We start from the raw sequence: 12,010 nt of genomic DNA on the forward strand, positions 1-12,010 counted from the left end.
TCTGACAACAAAACAATCGAAGAAGAGAAAATATCTTCAAGAGTTAAATTTCAACTAGCGAGAATATAAATACTAAAGTGCCTCCTCTCTATAAATATTGTCCAATAACATCTATTGATGTTAACAGGTTATTTTCTGGCTATAAATGTCACAATTGACAAGGCTAATTACAGAAAGGTATTTTTTTTAAACAGTAGTAGAAACGTGTAGAAAGTAGAGCTCGTACTGTTTTGTACAAAGTAAATGCGTTCTAAAAATACAAATAAGAAGAAAACTACAGATCGTATTCTCATATCACTATGTTTATTTTAATCTCATAATTTAAGTGTTTTAAAAAGTAGGAATATATGAACTATAACTGTCATAAACAGAAATTCTGAAGAGAAACCCTGAAAGGAAAAGTATACTTTCGATGCTATATTTCACCTACAAAACTTTGTCATGCCTTTGCCTTTGCATCATGTTTAAAAATGCATATTAAGCGCATATTTTAACATATTTAACAGCATAGTTACATGTATATTTCATGGATTTTAAGTGCATAAAAATCCGATGTCTATTCATAACCTACGAAGAGGATTGTTTGTGACCAATATACAGTGGAGTCTCTTTAATTCGAAGTAACCAAAAACTCTCATTTTTAAGCAATATCAAGGAAACAAAATAACTGTACTGTATATGAAAAATTAACATCCACTGCACCTTACCCTTTAAAGCACCACATTTTCGTAAGAAATTAGAATACGCTCCGCGATTCGACACTGTGCATAATGCACGCCAATAGATCACAAACGAATCTGCTTACATTTTTGTCACTGCTTTTAGTTCAATTAATTGGAATTGCACAAATGTCTCGCAAAGTTATTTGCTAGTAGAGGACAGGGTTCAAGGTCAATCACACTTCTACAGAAGGGATGGACACTTCGAGGTTATTGAGGAGGAGGAGAAGAAATGCATACTAACCACCTTCTGCCACATTCTCTACAGCGAGAGGGTGTCCAGCGGAAATGGTATCAACAGATAATGCTTTCCCTTTCCCACGTTCGCCTCTGGATAAGATAACAGATAAACAAAAACCAGTTGGAATTACATTGTTCTGTTTGCAATCTGTCGAACACTATAAATTTTTCCACTGTAAATACTTCGAATTATCCAAACAGGAGATTCAAAAGTTCGATTTATCCACGATGTTTTTTCATTGTTTTTAATGCAGTTTTCAAGGGGAATAGACTTTCGTTCGAATTAAAAAGAGTCCGCTGTATATTGCACTGGTGGTTTGCAGAGTTTGTGAATGATGGTTTACAGAGGTCATAGATATTAGCTGTAACTTAAATGACATCGCCGGATGGATTGCCTGCTCCACACAGATTTCCACCTACAAAACAGCAACACCACCACAAGGGTTCCCTTCCAATTTGCGAAATTTTAAAGACTGTGGTGCCCTAGTTCCTATTGGTTCAACAGGAAGGCATCACTTAATATCAAAGGATGATACTTATGTAGCTAGACACATTTTCAGTTCATCTATTGCTATTTTCAGTTCTAAGCACAGGACATAGAAGTGAAATCTGAAATATGTTTTGGAACTTGCAAATATATTTTGGAAGCTCTAATACGTTTGAAAGCTGTCTGTTACTGATCGTTATACAGAACTAAAATACCATGTCAAATAAGGCTAGAGTTTGAGTTCATGAGATGAATATGTAAGAATATGGTAATAGAAACTTGTTTAATATATGGCAAAATTTTCAATTGTTTATAAATCACGTCAAACTCGAGTAGAAATTCTCCTTTTCAAGGCACGTAGTACTGTACGGTTCTTATCAACACTCACAAATTAAAAATTTCTTAGATTGGCATTTTTAAAAGAGAAAAATATTTCTGATTTAAAAAAAAAAATGGCTACAGCACGAGAATTTGGTCACATATTTCCACACGAAGAATAACATTTGATCAGTCAATTATTGTCTTTCAAATACAACAAAAAGGAACAAAATATCTTGAACCATTCCAGAAATAGAGCATTGCAATATTTTGCTGAAATTTGCACTGAGAAATGGCACCACACGAGCTATCTACGACGGCCTGCATCCTACGCTTAATAATAATAATAATAATAATAATAATAATAATAATAATAATAATAATAATAATAATAATAAAAGTTCTATTTGGGCTGAATTTTAACATCTGCTAAAGTAAATAACATCTGGGACTATCACGGTAAGATTTTATCTCTGCCTACTTGAGTTGGACTATATCATATACTTACTTCGGCGTTCACACTCAATTCAATAAGCACACCATTTCTTTGTGTCGTATTTTTTGGAAAGATTATTTTATCTATTTATTTATAGGAACTTATGAAATTACAATCAATAATTGTTTATTGATGAAACATGAAGTCTTTAGTTTAATGTCCTCGATACGCTCTGTAAATAAAAGAGTTATTATTTTTATTAGAGTGAGTTCAAATACGTCCACGATGTAACTTTCTTGGATTTTTATGTTTTGAATTTGATGTTAAGCAATATTGAAAGCAGTGTTGTCATGCACGTACAGTTTTATTCAACCACTTACATGCATTTTCCTTTTCCGCAACCTGTCGTCATTGTCGCGTCAGATACATAATTCTAACGTGCACAAAAGTGACATCTTGCAAGAACATTCAGATTTTTTAAAAGGCTTAGAGGCATTTTTCTTTTAGTAAGTGAAGTTTATAGGGACCAAAATAAGTTATAATCTGACAGTGGAAACTCAGGTGAATAAGGTGGATGAGATATGACATCCCAATAAAGCTGCATTTATTTCTGCCGGCTCTGCAAATTTGTGGTCTTTATACCATATATAAGGAAAACATCATTCTGAGTCCGAAAGCTCTTACTTAACTAATTGTTGCCTCAATCGAATCGGTCTTATTCGAAATAGTGAAGCACGTCAATACTACACAACTTTCAAAGTATCAGTTCCAGAGGATAATATTATCTTTAGCTGCTGAAAGCTTTTGGAGATGCTTCGAACTATTTCAGCAGGTACATAGTTTAATTTTCCCCAAACGGTTTTCGCACCGGTATGTTTTTACACTAGCCAATTTTTATTATAAGTAAACGCCCGTTCCAAAAATAGGTAACTGGCCTTGCATTTAAGCAACGATAAATTATGAAAACGTAGCTATGTTATATTTCTCATTTCGACTTGTAAATGCAGCTTACTTCATCTGTAATAATCTATTATTTAACTCGTAGCGAAAGATGCGCTGCTATCTATTACCTTTCTAAATCTTGTTTCCGCTACATGTGCAACGTGTTCAACACACAAGTTATTCTTTTACGAACTTTTGTTGTTACCTAAAACAATGAAAATGTTAACGAATATGAAACGCGACTGTTAAAAGGTTTTTTTTCTTTTTTAAAAAAATTGCCCAGGACACTTTTCTAGGAACCAGTGGCGGATCCGGGGGGGGGGGCAATCTCCCCCATACACAAGACGAAACTTCCTTATATATATATATATATATAAAACCCATCCCAGAGTTTGAAGCTCTTAAAAGTAGCTCTAAGTATCAGTATGACAACCCACCGCCCCCCCCCCCCTAGAATTTGGTCCTGGATCCGCCCCTGCCAGGAAGACAATAAAATTCCAGTCAGAATAGTGGGCTTTCAATTCGAATTACGAACCCTCTAGTTAAGAAGCCAGAACACTAGCTTTGAACCTGCGTACTGTAGATGCTAGTTTCAATTATTAGGACTCTTGAGAATATCGCAGCATTGACATGCAGTCTGAAGCCAGAAAAAATGTTATTAATGTACTAGTTCCTGCTCTGAAGCCGAGATTTTCCACAATATTTAAAAATGTCTTTTCGCTCCTGTAGTTACACAGCTTTCTATCAATTTCCCTGTTTAATTAACCATAAACTTTACTTCTTAAGTACTAAGAATTGATTACGAAGTAATGATACAAAATTCCATGTCTTAACAGGATTCTTCAGAAAAATCTTCCATGTCATTTCTATGTAGTATGACTGTCTCCCTTAAAGCCAACCTTAACCCATCAATTTGATCATTTTTATAATTATATTTTTAAGTACTTTACTTTTCACTTGTCTTAGTCTGTGTTTTCAGATAAAAATGTAGAACTCAAGAGATGGACAAAACCGGTTTTAAGAAAGAAAACAACCAACCAACATTTCGGTTTTCTTCAAAGAACGGTTCCGCTTTTCACTGAAAGTTTTCTTCAGAAGAGTTTTGGTTTTTCACTGAAAGCAATGTGATTTTCGCCGAAACCAATATCTATTCTCTCTCTTGTAGTATTTATTTCCAAACAAATTAACGAATCAACAAGTTTTTTAACATAACATCCAACTGGTTTTATAACAACTCGGTCTTTGGAAGGTTAGAAAACCTTTCTGTGATCACTATTAGATATAACTACATATTTCTGGATACGTCTGTCTTCCTACAATCCCTATGTATATTTTTGTTTGTTTACAAAGTTATCAGCTTTGCTTCATAAGCACTAACGATTGATTACCGTACCTAAGTTTTTTTCTTCAGGTTTTAACGAAAATATCCGATTTTTCAGAAAAAGTTTAAAAAATGACGTGACGCAGTATAAAACATATCATCACAAAATGCATAAATGAGAAGCACTTTTACCAAGACATAAACAATATAACATTTCACCAAATAATCATCTAACACCAAACGCTACAGTTCTTTCAATTAAATTTCTAAATGTAGTTAACATAAGAAAAGAAAGAGAAAGAAAAAAAAAATTGAGAATGCTCCAAGAGCATTACCAGAACGAACTTAAAAAGAATTAATTTTTCTTATTAACAGGTTTTATACCAATCGTTCTATGTACTTTATTATTATACTCATTAAACAATTCTTGTAATATATCTACCCGTTGAGTACTAAATTTTTTCTACATGTTTTTCTGTAAGAGTTCTGTTAAAACGTTCTATATGTTGTTTTACGAAGACACATGTTCAAAATGGAGGGCTCACAAAATTGAAAAATTCGCAAAATATTATCTCTCTGACATGGTTCCCGAGATATGGCTCCTTAAATCTCCCGAAATCCCAACTTTTTTGGCCAATATCTGGGGAACGGTGATCAGTTACCCAATGCCCACCGGATACTATTTGGTACCAAAATGTTCAACATCCTCTTAGGTATTGATCAACACCGATATGATCTTTCGATGACTTACAGTTCCCGAGATATGGCTCCTTAAATCTCTCGAAATCGGAACTCTTTGGCGAATGTCTTGAGAATGGTAGGAGCAACGCAAAAAATTTTACCACTTCTTCCAGAGAGTTTTTGCTGCTCTCTTCAATGAAAGGGTCAAAATTGAAAAATTCGCAAACAGACACACACGCATAGAGAGGGAAAGAGAAAGAGAGAGACAGAATTCAGTAACAAACTTTTGAAGTTTGTTGAAAAGTCGTCAGTGTTCATCAGACCCACCTCCACTTTATCGTATAAATTTACAATCATACTAAAATAAGGTCGCTCTCTACTTATCTCACTAATACATAGTAATATAATAATTTAGGTACGTTCTATACTTCCGTATGCGGAAGTTGATGGTGGAAAGAACATCAAAGTTCACGTGACTAAGTATTGTGGGAAGAAAACTTGTCTTAATCTCTTATAAACCATCTGAAATGATTGGTTGATTAGAGTTTAGCGTCCCCTTCGGCACCGATGCTGTATGAGATGTGGACTTAAATCTTAAAGTGGGATCCAAACATGATCTGTTGGAAATCGAACCCAGATCTCCTGCGCCGAAGGTCTGTACGCTAATCATATAGTTATATAGGAGTTCCTTACATGGAATCAGGGTGGAAAAAAATCATGATTTTTTTCAAAAAAATCATTTTTGTTGATTTTTTTGATTTAAATCGATTTTTTTGATTTAAATCAAATCTTTTTCTTCGTATAATACAAGTCGCGAACTGAAGAAAAAGCATTAGGAATTAGTATTAAATGTTAATTATGTCATTTAAGTGAAAGTATTGGGTTTTAATTTTGAATTAATTCCCAATCGTTAACCTATTTCAATCCCAAAAATGTTTCTTAGATAAGCATTAAGGAAAAAGTACAGCCAATGTATATCAACATGACACTTTTCTTTTCACGAAAGTTACTGATATTTGGCAGGGGCATATTTTTAAACAATTGAAACTAGCTACCGGCACGAAATACATATAAAGTACATAAATTTCGCCTAAAATTAACTAACTCACTCTATGACCTATGGAACCCGGAGGTTCAATGCCATGTTCACAAAAGCTCTCCTGACTTCTATCCTTAGTCAACTGAATCCAGTTTCTATTTTGTATTCTTATTTCTGCGAGATCCATCTTAATATTGTCCTCCCATCTGTGCCTAGGTTTTCCTAATGGTCGTTTTCCGATTGGACTTCCAGTTAAAACTCTGAAAGCGTTCCTACTTTCTTCCATTCTCGCTACATGTCCTGCCCACCTGAGCCTCCAAGATTTGATGACCCTAACAATGTTTGGTGAATGGTATAAATTATGCAGTTCCTCATCATGAAGTTTTCGCCATTCCTCATTTCCGTTCCTTTTGGTTCCGAATGTTCGTTTTAGGATTTTATTCTCAAATACTTTCAGTCTGCGTTCTTCCCTCAGCGTAAGCGACCATGTTTCACAATCATACAGCACAACAGGCATAATTATCGTTTTATATATTTTAAGCTTCAAATTCCTCGACAGAATTCGCGATGATAAGAGATTTTGAACTGAATAATAACACGAATTCCCTGCAGGAATTCCAAAAAAAAAAAAAAAAAATCAAGATGATCAGTTCCAGGAGAGGAAACACTGGTGATTGTTAAAAATATGCTTTATGTGACGGGAAAAACAGTTCAAATGCTAGTTGTCCGTGCATTTAAGACATCTATACATAGCAGGCACGTTTTTATACTTTTCTGTTGGCTATTTTATTTCCTCTGACAATTTTTCCTGCACAGGCGCGGCAAATTTTCTGCGATCACATCGCAGATCGCGGCATGTTCTGCAATGGGGTCAAGTATCCACTTTATCAAAAGTATTATTCGATATTTTAACGCATCCAAAATTTGTCGTATTACGATCCCGAGGAACTTCTATGTATATAGGACATAAATTTCGCCCAAAATTTTAAAATTATTATTTTTTTGTTTTGTTTTGTTTCGGAGAGGGGATCGGACCCCTCTAAATACGCCCCTATTATCTGGAAACAAACAAATAGACGTGGACACAAAAGATTTTTCATCTTAAATGTCCATGGTGATTTCCCCGTTGGAATAGAAATTTTAAAACCCTGTGTTACAAAGAGAAGAAAGCAGGGTTCACCCGTAACCCGTTCAAACGGGATTTTCCCTGATCGTTCCCTACATGATACTCGTTTTCATACTGTGCTTACATACATTTGAGTCTCATTGTATTATGATTATTATCTTCCATAATAGAAATAACAGAAGAGAAACGGGATTTTACTTACTTTAACTTTAAATTAATTTATTTCGGAATTTGATTTAAATCAACGATTTTTATTTAAAAAATCAAGTGATTTAAATCTTGATTAAAATCGTGATTTAAATCAGACTGATTTAAATCAATCCACCCTGCATGGAATGAATCATAAGTATATGACAGCAACCATTTATTGGAGTTAGTAATGCCTTGCTTACCTTGCAATACTCTGATAAGCTGTGACTTTCTCTTTGTCGTCCCCTTTCTTCCGTAGGGAGAGTATCAAACCCTCAAGAGTGTGACTTTCGCTACCAGTAGTTACCATCTTCCATTCGGTTCTTAAAACATATTCTGTAAACCTAGAAAAAACAAAGGAAAAACTATTTTATTATTATAATACATTACATTATTACTTTAAATGTCCTATCACTCATACATAGATATCTTACTGTTAAATTTTCACCATGTGTCGGATGGCATTTGAAGACGGTGAAAACTCAAATGCATGACAGAGAGGGATCACCATACTTTCATTCTCCTCCTTATTAATATTTTATTTATCTTTCCTTAGTTTTAAAATGCTGTCATTGGCAAGACACAAATTTCCTATAAGATAAGAGTGCAACCTATCTATGGTATTCAATGTTGGTCCCCTTACAACTGATCAACTTATACAGAAAAGATGTACTAATAAGAGCAATAGCACTTTCGAACAGTACAAAGTTCTATTCATTGAAGGGTCCCCTGCAATAACAAGGTAAGTGAAAAATGGAGGTTTTGAGCTACAAAGCTTATAGACTCAAAGCGCAACGTGGTAGTTAACAAAAAATACTGTATGTGTATATATGACTATGGAGAAATGGTCTAGCACCTGCTCTGTGCTTTGGAGCATCAATGGCGAATACAAAAAATGTGGAATCATAAACAACGAAGGTGGAAAAGTGAGCATTTACCTTGTTATTGCATACTCTAAAGTAATGGTGAAAAGAAACAGGACAGTAAGAACACATATAACGACGTATGTGGCAACATTTATGTATTGCAACACACGAGCATTAAAATATTAAAAATCTGATGCCCGGTTGCACCAACCGAGGATTAATACGTGGATAGGGATTAAACTAAAGTTAATCATCGAAGTGAGGATAATGTGTTGCACCAACACTGATCTGAAGATTATATTGCCAGATCGTCGAATTAAGATTAGCCATCGAAAACGGGAGTTTAATCCTTGATAACGTCGTGATCAGCTGTGTAACGTTTAAACTCCCAGTTTTTTCCTCTAGCATTCAAATGTGATACAGTACTATTAATACAATCCTATTTTGGACATTTATAGGGAACAGGTCATTTGAATATATGTTTGGGCCAAACTACACGGCATTTTACAGATGCCGAATGGAATGGAATGGAATGGATCAGCTGTGAGTAGAGTGAATATGCTTGCAAAAGATTTGGATATTTTAGGTGAATCTGAAGTGCTCGAACAGATAGAATATGCTATCCGACCTAGAAGAATAATGAGACAAGGAAAATCCTTTTGAATACTTCAACGATGATGCATTTTGTAATTGTTTTCTCCCGTCGAAGTACTCTGTTTTGTTGCAGGATTGCTTGCAGAAGATATCAATAATTTGGCTATTTATGTGGTTATGTGGCTATAAATGGTGTTACTGTGCTTATTTCAATTGTTCCTAAAGCAAGAAAGTGACATTTGTATCAATAAATATCTGTCATTACTACAATGGACCGATTAAAGTAGCATACTTGCACTAATTCATTATATTCATTGACTTATTTATTATAGTTTGTGAATTGAAGAAGTGTAGTTTTTAGTGGCTACCTAGTAGAGTTGGACAATGTAGGTTAAATTTACCTAACATTTAAAGTAATTATATTTATAAGATTCGACCTTGCTGCAAGACGCTCTGTTGGGGTCAATTATATTTTATGGTATACACTGCAACATTCGTTCATTTAACAGGTCTATTGGCATTTTAAATCTTTACAATTTTGGTTTATTTGGGCTGAATATGCCCTTGTATATTAAATACTGCAGAAATAAGTGTGAAAAGAAAAGTAATAAACCGAAGCAGAAAATTGGAACATTAACTTTGTATGTCATACACTAGAATTGCTCTCATCCTTACATTAAATCTGCTAGCATGTTCTGCAAATTTTACAATAAAAACTATTGATTGCTGCCATCGTGCTTCTACCAATAATCGTGCCCCTATACTTGATGTGTATATATATTTTTAAAAAATATAAGCAAATTTTCATTATAATTTCCGGTGCACCTTTACTGCACGGATCCATAGATTTGTAAAATTTACAGAACAAATTTGTAATAATATTTTAACAGACTAATGTGTTACTAATCGAAATATGTTTTCTTCTTACCTGAAGACATCCCAAATACATAGCTACGTAAAAATATATTAGTGAAAGTCGAACCTGTTATTCGCGGACTTGGCAAGATTCTAGATTACTGGTCCCCCTTCCCATTGATCAGTAATAAAGACAGAAATCAACGTGCCGTGCGGGGCTCTAACCCGCCTCCACTCGCTAACGCTCGCTCGGCTGTACTGTGTAAATTAAATGTATTTACTTTAGTACAGAAAGAAATCAACCGAGCTACTAACCTACATGGGGGACCAGTAATCTAGAACCTTCCCCGTGGACTTTCCTATAAGGTAGCTATTAATCACAGTATATGAAGTAAAGTATCTGAAGACAAGACAATTCATACTGCGCAACGACAAATGTCTCAGCTTAAGAGGTTCACATAATTGTGAAATTTACGTTAGTAATGTGTTATGTTAATTTGAGCATTTGTGCTGTATCGCCGGACTACACGAAAATCGAAGCAAAAAAAATACATTTCGTTAGATTAGATTAGATTACATTATATTAGGTTAGTGTTAAGTTTAGACTTACCCCTCCGTTTTTTTATATAAAAATTAGGAAAATTTACAGGAGAAATGCAGTAAGAAATGATGATTTGAAGTTTTTATGCGTTGTTTAGGTATGTAACTTTGGCAGTAAAGTTATGTTTAATACGAGAAAAGATATGTGGAAGTGGATACTATTTGCAAGACGCGGAAGGTTCGATGATTCAGCAGCGTGCCCATTTTATGTCAAGAGCAGAACCCTTCTAACCCGTTCCTACTCCTACTCTCACTACTACTACTGCTTATACTGTGGATCCGGATAGTAAAATTGCACGTTTTGATGTTTTTACTGCTTTTTTGTAGGTATGAAACTGGAGGAGCAACTCTAAACTTAAGCCTTAGGTTAGGTTAGGTTGAGTTAAAAGTCAATTATCTCGAAAAACAGATACGTATAAACTTTTACAGCTTGGAATGAAAAATCAATATATTCGTATAAATATGGAGTCCGGATATAGGTATGGCATAAAAACTACAATGCAAAAAACAAAACAACTTGTACTAGGTGGCCACTATAAAGCAGAAATGCTACCAACCCAGTCGGGGCAAGGCGAAGCTAGTGGACTCACACGATAGCGAAGAAGTGTATCCGAAAGGAGCGGGCGCGGAGTGGCGTGTACGCGCGCAAGTGAGGGAGTGAAAACATGTGAATTTTGGTAATGATACGAGTTTCAATAGCACTTGTCATGGGTTCATACTAATAACTATCTGCACTGTTTGCAGAAACACATTGTCGTAGTGGCCACCTAGCAGGTTAGGTTGGTTAACTTACATTTAGTTAAGATATAATTCGATAAAACTCAAATATGAGTGTCTGAACTTTGACACATACGCGCCATAAATCATAGCAAGTGTACTTATCCGCCAAATAGTCCCTTCCGCCTACATATGTAATGCCGGTTACATCGAAAACAACCAACAACAAACACTTCCTTAACTTCAACTTTTCCCATCGCATGACTTTCAATAATTCTTTATCAGAAATCAAAATAAATTAACCAATTTACCCGGTAAATTTCCTAAAACTGGTCCGGCGATACAGCACTTAACCCTTAATTTGGAACACAAATATACAAGCAATAAAAAATCGGGATATTACCTATAACGTTTTTACTAACGAACAAATACATTATTCAACATGTAAGGTAATTTGATGCCATATATAGTGTTTGCACTATCCTCGTTTATATCTATACCCACCTTCGCTAACGCACACCCTCGTTACCGATCGGGTCACTCCTCTGCGCTCCTACCGTAACTTGCTTAAATAGCATTCATGCTTTTAGTGACCATCTAGCAAGAGTTGGTTAATGTCTTTTGCGCAATAGTTCTTATCGTATACATACACTGAAGTTCCCCTAAAATGAATCTGTACAAGGGAATGCCTCACCCAAGAATGATTATTTAAGATACAAAAAGTCGATTTACTGAAAAAGAAGTAAATATATGCAAGAAATTAGTGCTGGATCCATACGTAAATCAGCACCGCATCGCGAATTGGTAACATTATGCAAACCCGACAGTCAATTACTAAAATAAACTTTACTTTATAAAGATGACGATATTTACGTACACC

General features: G+C 34.8%; 1 protein-coding gene across 2 annotated transcripts in view; it reads right to left on the reverse strand.

The window, feature by feature from the left end:
- Positions 1–12,010, reverse strand: part of LOC145671347 (uncharacterized) — a 104,713-nt gene that overhangs the window by 75,272 nt on the left and 17,431 nt on the right. For both annotated transcript variants that reach the window (XM_081740387.1, XM_081740388.1), the window contains exon 2: positions 7,702–7,842. In XM_081740387.1, the coding sequence (XP_081596513.1) occupies positions 7,702–7,808 (107 nt within the window). In that variant the 5' untranslated portion in view covers positions 7,809–7,842. The remainder of the gene's footprint in view (positions 1–7,701; positions 7,843–12,010) is intronic.

Source organism: Thermobia domestica, chromosome 15, assembly GCF_964235325.1.
Source record: "Thermobia domestica chromosome 15, izTheDome1.hap1.1, whole genome shotgun sequence".
Classification (NCBI taxonomy): Eukaryota; Metazoa; Arthropoda; class Insecta; order Zygentoma; family Lepismatidae; genus Thermobia; species Thermobia domestica.